This window comes from Polistes canadensis, unplaced genomic scaffold (genome assembly GCF_001313835.1).
Source record: "Polistes canadensis isolate GaletaPanama2010 unplaced genomic scaffold, ASM131383v1 scaffold_0, whole genome shotgun sequence".
NCBI lineage: Eukaryota > Metazoa > Arthropoda > Insecta > Hymenoptera > Vespidae > Polistes > Polistes canadensis.
Window position 1 is genome coordinate 1,417,705 of NW_014569547.1, and position 21,091 is coordinate 1,438,795.

General features: G+C 31.6%; 1 protein-coding gene across 4 annotated transcripts in view; it reads right to left on the minus strand.

Annotated features, from left to right (window-relative positions):
- The window catches only part of LOC106791219 (lachesin-like), a 208,029-nt gene that overhangs the window by 23,824 nt on the left and 163,114 nt on the right, over nucleotides 1–21,091 (minus strand). For all 4 annotated transcript variants that reach the window (XM_014756919.1, XM_014757003.1, XM_014756754.1 and 1 more), the window contains exons 7-9: nucleotides 9,842–9,970; nucleotides 4,242–4,526; nucleotides 3,844–3,906 (exon numbers count right to left, since the gene is read on the minus strand). In XM_014756919.1, the coding sequence (XP_014612405.1) occupies nucleotides 3,844–3,906; nucleotides 4,242–4,526; nucleotides 9,842–9,970 (477 nt within the window). The remainder of the gene's footprint in view (nucleotides 1–3,843; nucleotides 3,907–4,241; nucleotides 4,527–9,841; nucleotides 9,971–21,091) is intronic.

The window sequence follows — 21,091 nt, forward strand, 5'->3', positions numbered from 1 at the left end:
CTCTCTCTCTCTCTCTCTCTCTCTCTATCATATCTATCTATCTTTATCGTGTTGAAAGCACGTTGGGAATTAGGCAGGTTGGATCTAGGGACGAGTAAATTCATCTACGTTAAGCGAAATCGATCCAGTTTGAAGAAGAATCGAACGAGCTCGTGAAATATCTAACTTTCAACAAGACTCTTGCTACTGGGAAGGGGGTAGGGGTAGGAGGAGGAGGGTGGGATACCGCTGATAGTGATATTGGTGAGTTAGGTTGAAGGAAAAGGGGTAGATGTAGGGGTAGGGGTTAGAATAGGAGTAGGGATAAGGGGTGGTGTTGCTGCCATTGCTGTTACTTTCCGTCCCTTTATGGATCCATAAAGCCGTGCCACCGATATTGTAGTATACTACAGAAAAAGGGATATTTCGAGACTCGAATAACAAATACCTCTGTCGATCGTCTAACCATCTCTTTCTCTTTCTCTTTATTTCTTTCTTTTCTATTCTTTTCTTTCCTATAGAAGACTTCCCTACTGAATAATTCCAACGCCGTGAAATACTCTTTCTTCTCGTTCCTTCCTTCCTTCCTTCCTTCTTTCCTTCTTTCTTTCTTCATGTCTTTCATTATTTTTTCTTATTCGTCGTCTCGCGAGAGAATATTCGATCATATTCGTGGTAAAAAAGAGTATCGACTTTCCCCCTCTCCCTCTCCCTTTCCACTCCCACAACACCCTCTCTCTTTGAATTTTCATTTATATTTTCGATAGGATAAAAGTAATAGAGATTGCTGGTTAATCGAGCATTTATAATGTTTTATAGAAAGGATATGAATTTTATCATTCGTGTTCTTTTCCGTTTGATTCCTTTTATCGATGTTTATAATTAAAGATTCTTCCTTTTGCGCAAGGAAAACAATTCTTTTATAGTTTTTCGGTTTATAAATCGCTTTAACAATTCTCTATTATTTCTCTATTCTTTTCGTGAGTATTTTTGTTATTTTCTTTTTCCTCTTTCCTTTCCTTTTCCTCTTCCTTTTCTTTTAATTCTTCTTTCTTTTTTCACACACCTCCCTCACTCTCTCTCTCTCTCTCTCTCTCTCTCTCTCTTCTATTGCTGTATTCGCAAGCGGTGCGCGGTAATTGAATTTTAAATGCGCTTAATTAGGTCACCGGTTAAGCCAGCCGCCAATGTAATGTCACGATATAAAATTAAAATCTTTTGTGTCGACTTTCGACGTTTCCTTCTCACTGTCCGTGACCGGTCGTCCGCTTGTCTTGCTTGCGAGTACGAGAGAAAAGGTGAGGAGAAGAAGGAGAAGGAGGAGGAGAAAGGGGGGCTGATTGTGAGACAGGGTAACTCAAAAACCAATTAAACTTTCATTTTTGTGCTAGGGCGAGAGAAAGAAAAGAGGGATTAGGGTTGAAAAAGGGAAAGGGAACGCGATCGTTAACTCTTAACGTCGAGAGAAAGAATTAGCCGCTTTGCTGGTGTATTTAAAATGAACAACGGGATTCTTTTAACTATTCACGATCGGTGTGCTTCTTTCTTTGTTATAATATTATACCCTCGAGAGATTATCTTGTTAAAGTACCTGATATTCTATCCTGTTTTACAATCTTCGTTTATATCTCGTCTATCAATTATTATTATTATAGTATTTGGTATATCTATTTATCTATCTATCTATCGATCTATTCACACCTATCCATCTCTGTCTCTCTCTCTCTCTCTCTCTCTCTCTCTCTCTCTCTCTCTCTCTCTCTCTTTTGCATTATTTCTCTGGAGAGTTCGTCGCGTATTCCCTTCGATTTTGTGTCACGTACGTTCTACCGACAAATACTCGCGCAATTATTACGCCATTAATCTCGTGCCAATTATCGAGTGGAAATAAATATCTATTAAGGTAGAAGTGAGAGAGAGAGAGAGAGAGAGAGAGAGAGAGAGTTAGTGAGTGAGAATCGGGAAAACGAATGAATATGTCGATGAGGGTTCGTTAAACGTGACGTATTGGCGCGACGTTCGAACCTCGTAATATTCCCTCTTAACGAAGCACACCGTATATTAATTCGTTTCGAATTTAATTCGTTCCCGAGTGAACAATTTTTATTTATCCAACGGGTTGCTTCGACTAAAAATGCGAGAGAGAGAGAAAGAGGAGGAGGGGGGTGGGTTGTGGTGGTGGGAATTTCAACGAATGCCGCGTTTCATAGAAAGGATACGCGAAACGTAGTAGAAACATTTCTCGTAATGAGTTTTTTTCTGTGGACACGCACAATTTCTCTGGTGTCATTTCAAAGTTTTATATCACGAGAGTCGCGTGCCATAATAAGATTATAAAATAAATAGTGACGTAGCTGCCGTTATCACCGGTGAAAGAGAGAGATAGGGGCGGGGGGGGGTGGACAGGGGTGAGAAAGAGAGTAAGTTATTTTACGTCAAGCACGACGACGACCTCTCCTCTTGTTTTATAAAGAAAGATGGAAAGGATCGTATCTCATTTTTACTTTTTCCTATTTTCTGCTTGAGAAAGAAACAAAGAAAGAATGAAAGAATAACCGAGAGAAACGAATACACCTACTTAAGAATTTAACTATAACCTATTCTGTACGTCGTAGTATAGGTATTAAAGTTTTTTTTTTTAAATGAAGAAAAATTTTCTTTAATGACACCATCCTCGATCAATTAACAAAAAGAAATCTAAAAATGCGACGGCAAATAAAGGTTCGTTAAAAATATTCAATTATATTCGAGAGACTGAGAGAATCAAAGAGAAATAAAAATAGTATTAACGAATTCAAATCATGATACCTGATTTTTCGTATTATATATAAAATCAAATTTTCGATTAGGGAGATATTGATCAATAATAATTAAGCATTCCAAAAGGCAATAATAATCATTTATTAGAAACACCGTGAATAAATAAAAAAGAGAGAGAGAGAGAGAGAGAGAGAGAGAGAGAGAAGGAGAAGGAGAAGGAGAAGAAAGAGAAGGATGTGTAACAATAATCCGCGTACCGTTGAACCTTAATATAAAAAGAGGCGGAGAAGGAGATGAGGGGTTGGTTGAGGGGGGGTAAGGGGGTTAATAGAAATAGTGGTGCACGCGGGTATGCGGTAAAATTGTAAAGCTTAATGGTGGTAATACCGTCGTGACTGTGCCTTGTATGGCGTTAATAATGCAGTATATTGAGATTGGTTTCGTGAGACCGAGAGATGGTAGAGAAGCAAGAGAAAGAAGGTACCCTATAGTGAGGTATATAAGAGTAAGAGAGAGAGAGAGAGAGAACCGAGGGCAGAACTGAGGGCAGAACCGAGGGCAGAACCGAGGGCAGAACCACTGGGACCTGACCTAGGCATCCGCCCAACTTATTCGCGATGCTTTAATAATACAACTCCCAGTGTGCATAGTGCACCGCTATGACTAATATAAAGATCACTTTGAAAAGATTCTACAGTGCCTTGGGCCATCTATTCCACCCCTTCCTTCCATACCTTTCAACGCTATGTCTTCTTGCATTAAGAACAATGGACGAGTGTTTGGGCTACGAAAACGGATAAGTCGATTAATTTATCCATCGAGACGTGATTTACGATTTTAACGCCTTTCCCTCTCCACCCTCTCAATCAATCAGTCGTCACGAGGAATTAGAATTGGAATTATCGATATTTGTTTTTTCTATATCAACGTGTTAATCTATTTGTAAAATTATTTTCCATTTTTATTTTTGTTTCTTTTCTCTCTTGTTTTTAAAACTCATTTATTTTTAATTTATATATATATATAAAAAAAAATTTGATTAAATAATATATATACGCGGCAAAAATATGAACGATTATTATTAATTATTGAGAGACTTCTCACCTTCTTTGTTGGCGCTGCTCTTGATCTCCGTTGCTTTGGGTGGCGCCGATGGTTTAGGAATTTCTAGAAAAAGTAATCATCGATTGTTAAGTCACATATTTTCACAAAATTCAATTGAATTTTTCTAAAGTATTAAGTATATCGAAACTTTTATTTTGTTTTGAATAATATGAAAATTATGTTGAAAACGAATGATTTGGAAAAATTGATTAGAGATTTAATTTAAAGATAACAATTGTTCTATCTATGGGTTTGTCATTTTATTTCTATACAAAGTTAACTATTTTGCGTGTACTTTGATTAATATTTTTATAGAAAAAATTCTACGAGATATTGCATGTAACTGTGGCACAATAGTATTAAAAAAAAAAAATAATAAAAAAAAAAAGGAAACTTACCATAAAGCCTGATAGAACCTTCGGTCTCTCCTAAGGAATTTTTACTGATGCATCGATAATTTCCAAAATCGCCAGCTTGAAGATTCTTTATATGTAATTTCATATGAGCCCTGTAGCTATTTTCCATTATACTGGTCGTGTATTTCTCATTGGAAAGTATCATTTCCTCTCCTTGAAACCAATAACTCATTGCTCGAGGAAATGCTTCAGTGTGACAATCGATTGTCACGTTGGTACCAGCTGGTGCACCGACCAATTGATTTGGTACGAAGATCATTGGTGAAACTGTATTATAAAAAATATAACTAATTAACAACAAATATTTTCTATCTCAAGTATAAATAGGAAATATGAAATATTTATCTCATAATCGTTTGACGATATTTTAACGATTCATATTTTTTCCTATCGTTCTAATTTTATTTCTTTTTTTTCAGGGAGATTTTTTTTTGATCTAACAATGGTGGGAGAGTAACATTATTAAATTGTAGATGTAGATGTACACAAGAACATCAGGTTTGTACTTTTCAGGACTACTTTTAGTACGAGATACTCCATAGTTGGAAAACGAGTTAGAAACAAAGTCAATTATCGTTTGCTCGAGACTAGGATTGCGAACATGCTCGAGTTAAAGTCGAAGGGGGGTAGGGATGTCGCATAGATACTTTCTTCTTCTTCTTCTTTCTCTTTCTTATACTATCTCAATGCAACTGTGGAAAAAAGTCAGAAGATGGAAGTGACCTTTCACATTTCCCTTTTTTTTATTTTTTTTTATTTTTTTCCAAACGATATTCAACAACAGCGATTTCCTTCGATCCTTTCCTTTGTTTTTTTTTTTTTTTTCTTCTCTTCTATTTACTTCTTTTTCTTTCACGTTTATTTTTCCAGAGACATTAGACTTTGGGGAAAATGGGTACTGGAAAGTTTAGAAAGGTTTTCCTTTGATGCATCGTTGTAATAAAGGAAATGCCATTTTCATAATTAGATTGTCCAATGAATAGAACGCTAGTGTTGTTTCATTTTTCTTGGAAAAATATCAACTCGTTTAAGATTAAGCGACACAGTTGATGCTATTGTAATTATTAAAAATTTCACGTAGTTAAAATAAACAGGGAGGAGGGTGGGTGGGTTTTTGGTCGAAAAGTTGTTTCACCGTGCTGACAAATTATATACATTTTTGCGTGTAAATTTTTAACGTTAACGCCCTAATTGGAGATTCGTATTTTAAAATAGAAAAAAAAGAAAAAAAAAATAGAAAAAAGAGATACAAAACCAGGATTGATTTATCATGGAAAAATTGATCGGAATTGATTCGTGGGAATAATTTTCATTGCAACAAATCAAAGTATACATACAATTGTATTTGAAATGATTTAAAAGAGGTTATTACCCTCTATAGTAAGGAAAAAAAAAAAAGATATGTTATAATTAGTGTTCGAAAAGTTATGGTAGGATAACGTTTTTAAAAATTGACTCTATATATAAGATAGTGAAAACTTATGACTGTAATAAAAATGATGTTATATTGACTTATGAACATAACTATCAAGTTGCTGAGGAAGTCTCAAATAGAGACGAAACGTTCAACGGATAAATGTATTGTTCATCTAAATTAAACCTGTCCAAAAAAAAACTTCCCTAAGAAGTAAACTTAGTAATAATATTAACAAAATTTTGGATAAGAAAAAAAATCTTTATTATATTAACGTTATAATTAGTTTTCGGTAGGGTGGTTATGTAAGTAGATATATAATTTTAGAAATAATTCGTTATAGTTCCAACGATTGTTCTTCCTGGTGTCTTTTTCCTTAGTTCATTCGTTTTCTCTTCGTTAGAGGATAAATTTAAGCTTCAGCAAGAGAAAGGAACGTTTTCCCTGGTGAAACATACAGCAGAAGGAATAGAAGTACCTTAGTCTTAGATTAATTTAGGTCTAACTAACGACTCGTTGGAAACTCTGTCTAGAGTACATGAAGAAGAAGTAGCTCGAGTGGTTGAAACGAATGGAGACAACGTTGGGTGAAAAGGTGTTGGGGTACAGTTGAGAAGTGGCTATTAGTAGTGGACTAAGGAGAAAGAGGAAGAGGACTGACTCGATGTTTCTACCGTAAAATCGAGGGGAAGTATGCGTTAATTAGGGGTCAGCACCAGCAATTTGTGGATTTGTGGGAAAGCTGAACGCATAGTATAGCAATAGTATCCGCAGTACTTGATATATAGGACCCAATGGAAATGCTTGATATACTTTTGTGTAGAGAATGTAACTCATCCGTTCATTCGGTGTCTCGTTAAATCGTTAATTATGGTTTATAGATTAGTTGCTTTTGTTAATTACCAATTAAAAGAGTTTACAAGTGTTAGAAATATAATACATTTATTGATGTTGAGTTTAATTTAAAAAGAAAAAAAAAGAAACCTTTTTGAGATTAGATTAGATTATATTATATAATTTTTCATTTTTTTCTTGCATTGTAATTAGATTCGAGAGAACAAATATATTAGATCACTGTGTTCGGTATAAAAATGATCTCTTTTGCATAATATATATATTCATTTGAATAAACGAAATATAATATTTTGGATTCTTGCGAATTGTACTATACGCAGTCGTGCCTTTTAATTAAAATATTTAGTTGTAAAATAATATAAATTGTTATTTTACCTAATGGAGATAAAAGCCCAGGATCTTATCTGTTTTTTCAATGTTTTCTCAAAATAAGCTTATTAGTAATAGGAGAAAATACATTAGAGTTTCTTCGTTTGCTTTATGATAAAAGCGTATGAATTCGAATAAGAGGTTCGGACCGAGGGAGGGATTTCTCTTTCTCTCTGCTGTGAACAACGTCAGTGTTTATTTTTAATTAAGTAGATTAACTGGCCGAGTGCACCGCTCAACGTACGAGAGTCGGCTAAGAACGTAAAAGAGTCTTATACGCTCGAAGTAAATTTCGTCATTATTTTTTTCTCATTATTGAAGGGGTTACCATCCAACTTTATTATTTGCCAAAGTTATTATATTATTTTAAAACTTCTAATGCACATCCTTTTAAACGAAAGTCCCAAAACACATCATCATCAAAGCCAAATTTTCTTCTTAAGAAAAAACAAACTGGTAGTCTTACGTAACACAAAAGATGGGTGCATGTGCATGTGCATGTTAACGAGTTGCAACAAAATTGTTCGCTAAAAAAAGATTTGTTTGATGAAATCAAAAGAGAGTTCAGTATAGAAGGTGCTCGTGTGTGTGTGTGTGTGTGCTTTAACAAAATATTAAAATATTATTCCTGATAAAACATCGAATTCAAAGAGAAAAAATAGAGGGTAGTGTTTGCTCTGTAAACCTAACATAACATAACACTGATAAGACTTTCAACGCGAATTCAGAGTTTACAGCTATAAGTTGCCTAACTATATAGTTTCAAAGCAAAGCAAAGCAAAGCATTGGCCACAATCTTATCGCAAAGGATATTATATATATATTATTATTATTTTAAAACAGTTTATATAAGAATTCAAGCACATACATATAATATTTAAAGGGATAATCTTTTAGTTATATAATTTTTTGTCAATTTTTCTTTCAATCGTAATAAGTTATAATTAATCTCGTTAATATTACGCTATATATAGCCACTGGTCGATTCGTGTAATGTTTCCATCTAATTGAAACAAAAATGATTGAATTAGAAAAGGAAAAAAAGAAAAAAAGAAAAAAAAAGAAGAAATTTTTTTTGTAGAAATAAAAAAATAGAGTTTGGTGATACGTAAGCATAACATAACATTGGTAAGACTTTCGTCGCGAATTTCGTGTTTCGAAGCAAAGCATTGTTTCCACGTTGGTCCTTTAAATAAAATATATTTCGTCCCATCTAAATATTCTACGAATAAAGTCGACTTGTGCTTTCGCCTACCATCTTTTCTTTACTTTAACAGGTAAAGAAAAAGACGAGAAAGAATATATATATATATGTACATATATATGTATGTACCAATATACATTGTCCATTTTCACGTATATGTATGTGCACACGTATGTGGAGTAAATGTAAAGATACACGACCACAAAGCGAGTGCAAGCATAGGAAGTGACACGAACGAATGGAACGCATAAAAGGGAAAAATGAGCAGAAGCAGAGGGACGCTTGTGCAAGGATCCCCGTATTTCCCTCGGGCATTTCCAACGTCACCGTTTCCCTTCACCCCTCTTTTCACGATTCACCATTACCACCACCAACACTACCACCAACTACACCAACTATTCACCACAGCCTACGACGAAGGAAATCTACTTGCTGATACTTTTTCTGATACTTCTTTATCTTCGTTATTCGTCGAATGAAATTTAAACAATATGTATTTATTCGTTTCATTATTATTCTTTTTCTTTTTTTGTCAAAAAGTTTTATTCGATTTATGTAAAATGAAATATCTTTAGATAGTAAGTAAGTTTGTATTTTTAGTTAGATTAAAATAATATTAGTTTGTGAAAGATGAATTTTTGTTTGTGTGGAATATATGAACTATGATTTTTCTTCAAATTATTTTATATTAAATTACAAATTAATCATTTGTTTCGCGGTCTTATGAAATTTATATCGTAAATTCGTTTTCGTTTTCTAATAATTAATATATTTGTGTTTTTTGGAAGTAATCGTATTCTCCTTTTCGTCATTTACTTTCATATCCTATTGAAAGAAAAGTTTAAGAATCAACAGGTTCACAATCGTTCCCCTATCGTATCTCACGTCATGCATTTACATTCGATGCATTCCTTTTCATTGTCTGCCATTGGAAATCTTCATCTTATTCATCCATTCTTTTCCCTTTAATATTCAGACCTTTTAGTTTTTCTCTTTCTTTTTCTCTTTCTTTACGTCTCTGTGTGCTTGTGATAACCAAGAAAAGAAACTTTCTTTCGATGAAGTTTTTCCGATGAATTACTTCAATGCTTCTGTGTGTGTGTGTGTGTTGCACCATCATTACATCTCTTCGTAAAATGTTAGAGAAAGTTGATATTGAAGAATATAACAAAAATCTTTATGTATTAAATTTCATTCGAATGCTATTATAGACTCATTTAAGTTTTCTTTTAATATTATTTATTGGATTTATAAAATATTATACCGACCTAAATAACTAATATATATATATTTAAGATTGTAATTGATTTTATCAAATTATTTTTATAAGACATTTAAGAATATTAAGTTTTTTTCTTATTTTTTGTTTTTAATATAAAATAGAGAGAATCAATTATAGCCGTATCGTAAAAATAATTTGTGGAAAAAAGAACAACTGTATATTTTTTTTAAACGAGAATAATATAAATAAAAAAAAAATCAAACGATTGATGAGATAAATTTTTTTGTGATATATAATAATTGTAAGTGATGATTTTAAGGATAATATATAAAACTTAGGATGCAATGTATATTATAAATTTAGCATCGGTAAATACGAAATGATTATAATATAAATTCTATCCAACAGATTGCATTCAATATTTGGTATCCTTTTAAATCATTATATTTGAAATGATATATGATATTTGTTTCTTCTATTTGAATATCGAATTTAATAGGGAATCATCAGCGACTTACATTCAACATCAACGGTGATCCTTTTGCTGACTGTTGGTGGCACGCCATTGCTTGCTATACATAGATATGCTCCCATTTCATTGCGTGTAATCCTCGTCAAATTTAATTGCTCGCCATCGTATTTCGGTACTAAAATCAGATACAGAAATTTATTGGTTTGATCGTTTGTTTGATCGTTTCAACCACCTAATTATCGTATGATTTAATATATGCAATATAAATTGTTATAAAAGTGACAAATTTTTTCTTAAATACGATTAGAAAATGATATACAGCTTAATATAATTAATTTTCAAATAATTATTATTATTCTATATTAGTATATATATAAATAAATTGATATAATATCTTAATATAATATAAAAAGTATGTAACATATTTACAATATTCCAACATTACTAATTGGATTAACTCACACTTTGTATTATTTAAAAAGTATATTTCATAAAACTGTATTATTTTTTTTAACCCTGTCATTATAAAATTTGTAATTAGATATGAGTTTTATCTCAAGTTGATATATATATTTTATTATTTTATATCTGTATAAGATATTTGTGATTATATTACTAGCTAGTAAATTATTTAACTGATAATTTAACGTAGTTACAATTCGTCGTTTTAATGATTTCTCTGAAAGCGAGTTACAAAATGGTTGCGTGATCGCCATTTTAGGATCATTAGTGGTGAAAGGAGTAAAGGGAACGTCAAATAAATCGGCTTCGTGCCGGTACTGCATCAAGGGACGATTTACGAGAAAACTTTCTCTACCTTCTTACGATCTTGAGGAAGCAAAGTAACAATGAGAAAAAGAGAAAGAGACAGAGAGATAAGTAGAACATACTCGTTACAATGACGAGTAGTAACTGCAAGTAGTAATAGTAGTAGTAGTAGTAATAGTAGTAGTAATAGTAGTACCTGCAGTTAGACGAAACTGTTTGCGGTTGCTCGTTGGAATGATCGATATCGCGATAACTTGTGAAACGAACCTTTCATGTATAGTTTTTCTTTTTCTTTTTTTTTTTTTTTGTATATTTTTTATGATCTCATAAAAGAGTTAATATGCAAATTACGAACTTGAACATTTGCGCAAAAGTTTCTAACGAAAATTTCATTAACTTAATACATCTGGGAGAGAACCTGGGAACAAGTTGATACGCCTTTTTTTTTTTTTTTTTTTTCACTTTTCATATCTCATTTCTGCTAGTTTTGTTTGAATTAATTATTTCATTAAAAATATAATAAAATATACTTTAATCTTGCTTCTTTTTTCTTCTTCAGATGTATGTATTATTGTATGTATGTATTTATTTAAAATCTTCTAGATAATATAAATACGAAATAAATAAGAAATTATTTAATGAAATCAAACCCTATTCCAAGGGTTGCTTGATATATGTATCTGTAAAATTTCTTGGCCAGCAATATTGGGTCTCCCTAATATTAGAGTTTCGTTAAGGATACAAGAAAAAAAGAGGGTGTGTTGGTATATTTTATTAGGTAGTTCGTAGGTAATATAATTTTTCATCATAGCGGATTATAAAAAAATTCATGTTATAGTTATAAACGATCTATTCGATGTATTATATAAAATGTATCGATTAAAAAAGAATCGAATTATTATTAGAAAATGATCAATTTATTGTCTACTTTCATCAATGTCATTACTTAATCCCAGCTTTGCTCATTGTGTCTCGCAGTAATTAAAATATTTGATAAAATAATCTTTGCCAGAGAGAGAGAGAGAGAGAGAAAGGATTTTTGCGATTGATGCGAAAGCTTCTCGATTGATCCTTCAAATTAATTATAGTAATAAACAATTATAAAATTTCATCCGATATTCAATAACATTGTCATTGATAACGAGTTCCAAAAATTCATTGTTAAAAAATTCGATTAGAAAATTATGAAATATTTTATAACGCAAAGTACTTTTAATATAATTATTTGAATACTATTATATTTATTTCAATGATAAACAAATACGATATACATATAAAACAATTATAATATGAGAAATACTATAAAATAAAAGTATATATACAGTAGTAGTAGTAGTATATCAAATATTATGTTATTTTAAATATTCGAGGATGAAAAAAATCACTATTAAATAAAAAAAAAAGTGAAAACATAATATAATAATCGATAATGGTATAACATCGATGTTGATCGAAATAAGAAAATGCAAAAGAGATGGGGGAATGGGACTGGGAAGGGTGTTAGGGGTGGTGGATAGGGGTAGTAGCTGTGTTAGAAGAGGAGGAGTAGAACACACGTGTCTCCGTAGCTTACTGAAGTAATATCAAGGATAAAATATTGGTAACGAGTTTTTGATAACGACCGTATCGACTCTCGATACGAGCTCATTTCGAGATTCCCTCATCCAATATTAATGTATTCCGGTGTCCTACTATCGTATATAGAGCCAAACCGTTTAAATAACGCGTCCTCCTATAAACTCTTTTTTTTTTCTTTTTCTTTTTTTTTCTCTCTCTCTTTCGGAACGATGCAAATCGAGGAAAAAGTTCGACGATCGGTCACGAAAGGAAAAGGAAAAAAAAGGAAATAGGAAAGAGGATTGATACCCACGAACAATATTTATAATCGACGGAGTTATTCTAGGAGAGAGAGAGAGAGAGAGAGAGAGAGAGAGAGAGGGAAATTAAGAAAAAAAAAAAAATGGGAGAATATTTCATCCGAACGATCAGAAATAAATCGAGGATTCGTTATATCAAACTTGATAACGGAAGAATAATAATGTTGAACGAATCCCAATCAACGGGAAATCTTTTCTTCTCTCTCTCTCTCTCTCTTTCTTTCTCTTTCTTTATCAGAAAATAGAAAGAAAAAGAAGAAGAAGAAGAAAGAAAAAAGAAAGAAAGAGGTAGCGAACGTCATTGAAAGAAAATTACATCGGGTAGAAGCTCTGTAGATCGAACGAATGTTAGTCTTGGGAATAGGAAGAAATGGAGGCAGATCAGTGGCGCTTTTAATGTTCTGTGATTCTAGAAGATTACTTCGTCATTCCGCATAGAAAGATAGATAGAAAGAAAGAGTAAGAATAAGAGAGAGAGAGAGAGAGAAAGTTCTTTTACTAAATCCACGTTTCTTCCATCGCTTTTCTTTCCTCTTATTCGGAATCTTTAGTTATAGAAGAAAGTCTTGAGAATCTTCGATTCTTCAAAAGGTACAATGAAAATCACGATTATATATATCACGGATTAGAATGCTCATCGTAGAACTTGATAATGAAAGATTTAATATATCTTGAGAAATAGTATTTCTATATGTATAGTTAGATAATATTTTAATACAACATTATTCTCGAGTAAAAAAATATAATGGGGGGGAAAAAAAAAAAAGAAATTGTAATATATCTTATATTATAATTGTAAATGTTAAAACGTAATATTTTGGAGAAAATTATTATTGTTACCTAGATGTGTGTGTGTGTGTTTCAGATTTTCATAGAAGGATGTGAGAAAATAATATGATGAATATTTGTCTTTTTAGAGTCAGATTTTTTCAATTTCAAAAGAAGGGTTTATATAAATTGTTGATTATTCATAAGACGATAGGAATTATATTGGATTAAAATGTTCTTCGTAAAGTTGATAACAAAAGATTATACATCTATAAGTAGGTTACCGAGAGAGAAACATATTTAAACATAGTTCTGTTCTCAAGTTAGAAGCAAGAACAAACAGACTGGCGAACATATTTTAAACATAGTTCTGTTCTCAATTAGGTAACAAGAACAAACTAAATTTCGTAACAAACGTATAATAATCAAGATACATTATTTAAAAAAAGAAAAAAAAATGGAGAAAGAAAAACTATTAATCCTAAGTGTTTATATAATGAAGATTGATTTTTATACAGGATTCGAAAAAGAAGATAGAAAATGTCTACTAATTGTACAATTCGCGTTTCTTTAATTGCTTTACTTTCTTTTCTCTTTTTCTCAAAAAAATCCTATAATTATTTAAATTAAAAAAGTTATTTTGAGTGAGAGAGAGGATATATAAAATAAAAATTACGATTGAAAAAGTTAATCATAAAATGATCGATAAAGAAATATTATATATCTTGAGATCAATATAAAATAATGATTCTACGTGTAATTAGAACGTATCTTAACAGTATTCTGTTCACACACACACATACAGGTAAGAGAAAAAATATGAATAAAATAAAATAAAATAAAACAAAACAGAGAATTTTTATCGAACGTAAAATTGAGCGACATTATTTTTGAGAAAATTATTAATCCTAGATGTTTTAGAGAAAGGAAGTTGATTTCCATACAGGATGCGAGAATAAGAGAAAGAGAGAAAGAGAGAGAGAGGTATAGGAAGACTCTAACTGAGCTTTAAATAATATTACCAACTAACGTAGAAATACGTATGTATGTATGTATGTATGTATGTATACAATGCGTATCTGCCGAAAACTTAGGGATATATAGCAGAGATATATGAGTATACGTGTATTAGAGTGAAAGAGAAAGAAATAAAGAGAAAGAGAGAGAGAGAGAGAGAGAGAGAGAGAGTGAATGAGAATGAGAGAGTGAGAGAGACGGGCCAGGGTACTCCGTCATGAATTTGTATGAAGCTTTAGAGGGGCTCAGATGCCCCAGAGCGCGGCTTTGCAGATGTTTCAACAGAAATTCCAGCCTTTTACGATCCTGTGGCTTGCCGGAAAGCACGACGAAGGGTGGAAAGGAAGGAGGTGGGACAAAGGACGAGGAGAGTGAGAGAGAGAGTGAGAGAATGAGAGAGGGGGAGAAAGGGATATGAAAGACTGAAACAAACGAAGCATACGGAGATGGTGAATGGTGATGAGACAACGTGTAGCAAAATAGTTAGACAGGTAAATTCTACGAATGGCATAACCTTACTTATACGATTCGACCATATGGTAATGTAATCTCTCATTAATACCACACGAAATTGTTCATTTTATGTTTGAATGTAATACTAATGAGAGAAAAGCAATAAAGATCATGTTGTTTTGACACTAAACTTTAATGATCGTTCATGTATTTCTATTACAAGTGGTGTGTGTCGTTTAAATCGTATAACGAATGTGTTATTTCAAATCTTACATTCGTTGTTACTTTTTATTATTAATTTTTGATTGATGATTATTCATTTAGTTGTTCTTTTTTTTTTTTGGAATGAAAACAATTTGTTTGAAAATTATACATATATGTTTAATATATTTGAAATATTTTATTAGATAAAAATGTTATCCTACCTACTCGAAGTCATCACTGCTCAGGAACATTAAAACAAATATACGTTTGGTGAAAAATTTATATAAAAATGAAAAAAGTGCTAAAATCAAGACGTTGTAATCTTAAATTGTCTTTATTAGAAATATCATTACCGTTGCACACATGCGCAACTTTCGGAAAGTTGTATAAACAATTTTCAATAAAAGAATTTTGATAGAGGACAAAGTGCCAGTCTTAAGGGGAATTTCGAGGAAGACGGTACTCAGAACATATACTCAGTGCTTCTAAATTGCAATATACATTTCTATCGATTAATTAATAATTATTTTAATACTCTAATGTATTCTAATAATATTTAGGATTGTTTTAGCGTTCCTCTGGTCAGTGATAACTTTGACTTGAAAATTTGTATCTATTAAAATATCAAATCGAATTTTATATAATATTATATACTTTTTTTTTCTGATCAAATTTAGAAATTATTACTTTTATAAATCATTGTATTGCTGAATATGAATTTTTTAAAATATTCATTTGTTTTCTAAACCTAATCGTATTGATTTTTTTGCAGCGACTCGTATGTAAAAATGGACTATCAAATTAAATTTAAGAAAATCTGCGGTTCGCAAATCGAAAAGGGAAAAAGATATGATGAAGGCTTTTCGAAACAAATGTTGTCGAATAGAAAATAAAATTCTTTTATGTCGCATCGACGGTTCAAGCTTCAGGCTACGAGTCGGATCATAGAGTTTTCCAGGCTGTGTTTTTGACATCACTGTCGTAAACAATTAAATGACTGGTTTTTTTATTAAACGTTATATTTTGTACAACTGAAAAAAAGGATATTAAACATTTGAATTTAACAAACAAACAAAAATACCATTAATAAAAACAATTTGTAAGAAAATAATAATAGGTATAATTGTATTTCGAGTAAAGTCAAATGCAGAAAAAGGGGAAAAGCATCGAATGCAGTATTTTAATTGAAAAAATTTAATACCGGTCATTTGGCAACGATAAGCTTGTTTTTACGTGTAAAATGTTGGAAGTCATATGAGAGTGTTAGTTACTCATGAATAAACTCTAAGGTAAGGTATTTTAATTACTTGAAAAAAAATAAAAGAAATAAATATGTATCATTAATTTTTTTTTTTTACGATATCTAAGAAATATTACGAAATGATATAAAAGTATAAAAAAAATTCTATTGCTTCAGTTGGTTAATATTTGATTGCTTAAAAATCTATCTGTGCTAATTAGTGATTGTATTGGTCCAGCGGGTTTCATCAAGCGTTTATCGGACGTTGACCGAATAACCATATTGTCTTGAATTCAATTTCATGTTACATACGATGGTCAATAAGTTAGACAAGCATTTAATTGGAAACTTGGATGTATTATACGAACACATACATATACATATACATATTATATATCTGTTATAGAGAATATATTCGTTCAATCAAAAAATTTTGGTTGTAAATTTTAACGTATATGGGATACATGATATATAAGTAGATATTAAAGGTGTATATAACGTGTATTTAGATTATCATCGTAATTGAGATACAATTTGGAAAAAGTTATTATGAAAAAAAAAAAAAAAAAAACATTAATTTGTGTTAATTGATCGTTTTTTTTTTTATTTTGTTTTCTTCTTTTTGCCTAGCTCGTTTTTGTTAACACAACGCGTTTATTAAATATGAAATGGTTTCTCTAAAGAAATTCAGAGAAATGAATCTAAAGAGTGAAAAAGAGATAGATAGATAGAGAGAGAGAGAGAGAGAGAGAGAGAATCGAGTGTATATATTTATATAAAAGTTGTAATTAGTCGTAATATTAAATTCAAGCAACATCAACGTTTTACCGTTCGGTTATGCGACTTATTAAGCCTTGACGTCTCATTAACGATGTTACCAGTGTCCCAGTTTACTAATTACGCAATGTAAAAAGCACGCTAGAGACAACCTGATTATATTTCTTTCACGTTGTTACTTGTTCATATTTCGAAATGGTAGATGATAGTCGACTGGTTCACGAGTTACATCGTCAAAACGACCGTATGAAACGTAACGATCGGTGCGTTTGAAACGCAAAACGGAATACGCGAAAATGCAAACGAACCATCACTGGCAATCGGCCGTTTCAAAAATGGTTGATACCGAATTTCCTACCTTCGCGTTTCTCGTTCCGACGCGTATTTGATTTGACTGGATATTTGAATGTTACAAAAAAAAGAAAAAAATAATAGAAGAAGAAGAAGTAGTAAAAAGAGAAAGGAAAACAAAAAAGATATAAAAGGGAAATGAAATATGTTTGTAAACGAAAATTTTGTTAATTATCTTTTTACGAACCTTTGACAAATCATATTGATACTTTGTCAAATCTCTAATTTACTTTTTTTATTCCAAATTTCAACATAAATTACTTTTTAAAAACGATTATATATATTTTAAATCGAATTAATTATGTTAATATTAGTATTATAACCAATATATTACTGTTATTCTTAAGTTTATACGAAATCCCATTTATGGATCTATACTAATTTTGTAGTATAATAACATTAAGAGTTTCCATCTTGAGAATGATATCAGTCAGGATCAAGTTATCGGACTTTGGTCTTCTCTACTTCCAAATGGCATCAGGTATATATTTACATGGATAAGTTTTAACGAGCATGCAAGTTCAATGTTGATAAGTTAACGCCACCTTGTCACGATTTAACTATCATCTTTAGTACTCGCAATTGTAGATCGTTACCTATCATTCTCTATATTTTTAACTTCATGAAAACTGAGTAAACGAGTGATCGAGTAAGTTAGTTTTATCTAGAAAGAAAAATAGTAAAAAAAAAAAGAGAGAGAGAGAGAATGTCATGGTTAATGGAGATTGTTAGGCTTTGACTGCATTCGAATTCCTCGAGAATTACGGCCTATGATATTTTCGCATCTAATAGATAGAATTTGCAACGCAAATGTCCACGATCGTTAACGAGTTTATTTTTTCCATGTTACATCAGACGCTTATTTAATAAAATCACTTTCAAGGTGATTTCAGCTATACATATAAGAAAATATTCACATTCATTTTTCCTTCGTAAAAATGATTAACATGAATGACTAGATATATTTGATTGTCCCATCATTTATTTTCGAGTCACGCTATTTATGTATACTTTAGCATCATTTATTTTATCCTATTTCCTTGTAAAAAAGAATAAAAAAGTAACAATATATATATATATATATATATGTGTATATATACATTTCCATTAGTATTTATTTTATTTAACTGTTTAATCTTGTTTTCTCGGAATAGGAGAGAAAAACCTGTATACGGAAGAAAAATCAATTGGAAAGGTTGTATATATAAAAGAGTAACTTAAGTATAGTATCGTTCAATTCCTGTTTACAAGATTTTTTCGCGAAAAATCGAAGAGAACGTTGTTTTCTGTCTCTATCTATTCCTTTCGATCTCGGATCCGTAATTCAATTAATTTCATCGGGATTGCTACGGCGGCTTTCTGTTGTCCCTAGCCAGGAAACGCATCTCTCGTTACATTATTCACAGCCAGTCTGTGTGATTCTATTTGTGTATGTGTTTGTGTGTGTGTGTGTGTGTACCGAAGCATAGTAGTACGCGCGAGCTTCGAATTCCATGGACGATCGAATCTAGCCAAGGTAATCTGCCAGATGGACGATTTCTGCAGGATTGCACGCGACCTCCGACTCGAAATAATCCTACGGGGTAGGTACTAGTACGGTACTAGTTTCGAGCGAATTAAGAACATTCTACGAAGTAGAGAATTTCCTCCTTTAAGATTTTCCAAAGCGAACGTAAATTCTTTTCGTTGATTAATTTAACTATAAAATGAAATTCGAAGAAGGAAGGAAGGAAGGAAATAAAAGGAAAGAGGGTTTAATGGATAATGTAATAAATTCGGTTATAGGTAATGTGTGAGAAAATTAATAAAATTCATTTTTCTAACGATAACAACAATTCATTAGACTGGATTTTTTTTTTTCGAACGAATGAAGAATAAAGAACACTTTTTTTTATTTCTCTTACGATTTTTACGACGCGAAACGTTCATTCATTTCTTTCGATTAATCTTATTGTTAGCATAGAATGAAGTTTGAAAAAATTAAAAAAAAGTTAAGTGTTTTATTTAAACGATAATATTTGTAACAGTGCGAACAATAGATTATCCTTTATTTTCATTAATCCAATATAACTCGTATTAGTTTTGTTGCAATATAAAAATATTTAATAGATTAAATAAATCTGTTATTTGTGTTTAACAAATTGTTGTCTTATTTTGAGGCTTGTAGTTTAGGTTGCAGTATAATTTCCTTCTCCTTCTACCTACATATATATATATCTATATATATATATATATTTATAGATATAGGCATGGAATACAGGTCAGTTCCTCAGCGATATCAAGAGGAACGTTTTGGTCTGTGGAACGGAACCACAAGTGCTTCCTGAGTCCTGACCCTAACCTCGTGGTTAGTTCTCTAGATAACTCACTAGCTAACGTTACTGTGTGAATGTCACATCTCAAATACGTCGACGGTAGCCTTGATTCCCTAGAGAATCTCTTTCTCTCTCTCTCTCTCTCTCTCTCTCTCTCTCTAATATAATTCTAATCTAAGCGATGAGAGAAAATCAAGGGAGTTTGATTGGTCGTTCGATTAACTTCAGAATATTGGCATGGTATATAAGATAGTAGTTCCTTAGTTCATAGAATTTTCATCATCCATTTTTCTTGAATACATTTTCTTATTCTTTTTGGTGTGGTGGACTGGATGGGGGGGGGGAAGGGGGAAAGGGTACATTGACACCGTCGAAAAGTACCGCGGCTAGCATATCCTGACGAAGGCGAGGGGGTCACGAGAGTTGATTAATCTCTACAATATTTAAGGAGCATACCAAGCAAAAAACCTTTCGGGTCGAGTTTTACGTAGATAGCTTCCTCCCTGGCATAAATCCCTCCGGTTAATCCCCTGTTTGCATCAGCCCGACCTACTCTCTATCTCCCTCTAGACCAACCCATTTTCTCCTACTTTCCACTCCCTATTTTTCTACTTACTAAAGAAAAAAATGTAAGATGTTTTTAGGTAGTAAGACAAGCACGATCCAAGGCATCACAGGGAACAATTAATTGTGTTACTAATAACGAAGGATAAAGATAATTTATTTTATTTCTATAGTTAACTTCTGTCATTTGATGTAATAGAGATTAGTTCATAATATATACATTATTAATTATTATATGATAAAAAAAATGGAAAGTATCTTCTTCTTCTTTTTTATATATTAATTTATTTTCTTTTATCTACACAAAGAAAAATGTATATTTGTTAAAGATTCAATATTTATAATGAGATGAATTTTTATTCTAACAAATACGATATCGAAATTTAATATATCTGATTTATTTTCTTTGATAATATTTTTTGGCATTTTATGCATCGAGTATATCGATCTATCTGATAAAAATAAGTATACAATAATTGACGTTAGTTTTAATGTTAATAATAATAAAAAGTAAAAACAAGAGAGAAATGAATTGTAGTTTTGTTGTTAAAGATCGGCAATTGAATTGGCAAATGGTACAAATAAGTATCCGTAAAGAAGAGTTGGTAGATTTATCGTTGATTCGTTCGTTCGTTCGTTGAAAAACTATGAAAAGTAATAGTTTACTTTTACTCAACTCGATTTGAAGCTTTACGCTGGTTGTTCGAGCAGTGTATTATAGCTAAGAGCAAGCGGAATTCTACTTGCATTTCCTCGGGACTATACTATAGTTCCTTCGATTTACCGAACGAGCTTCAGGCTCGTGGGATTTCGCCAGGCTTTAAAATGAGAGACCTACACAGCCCGAGCAAAACATAGTCATGAGAATTACTTGCAATGTTACGCTTTGACTGCGCTACAAATACGCTCCTTTTTCTCTCTTTTCTCTTTTCTCTTATTATTCTTTTCTCTTCTTTCCACCT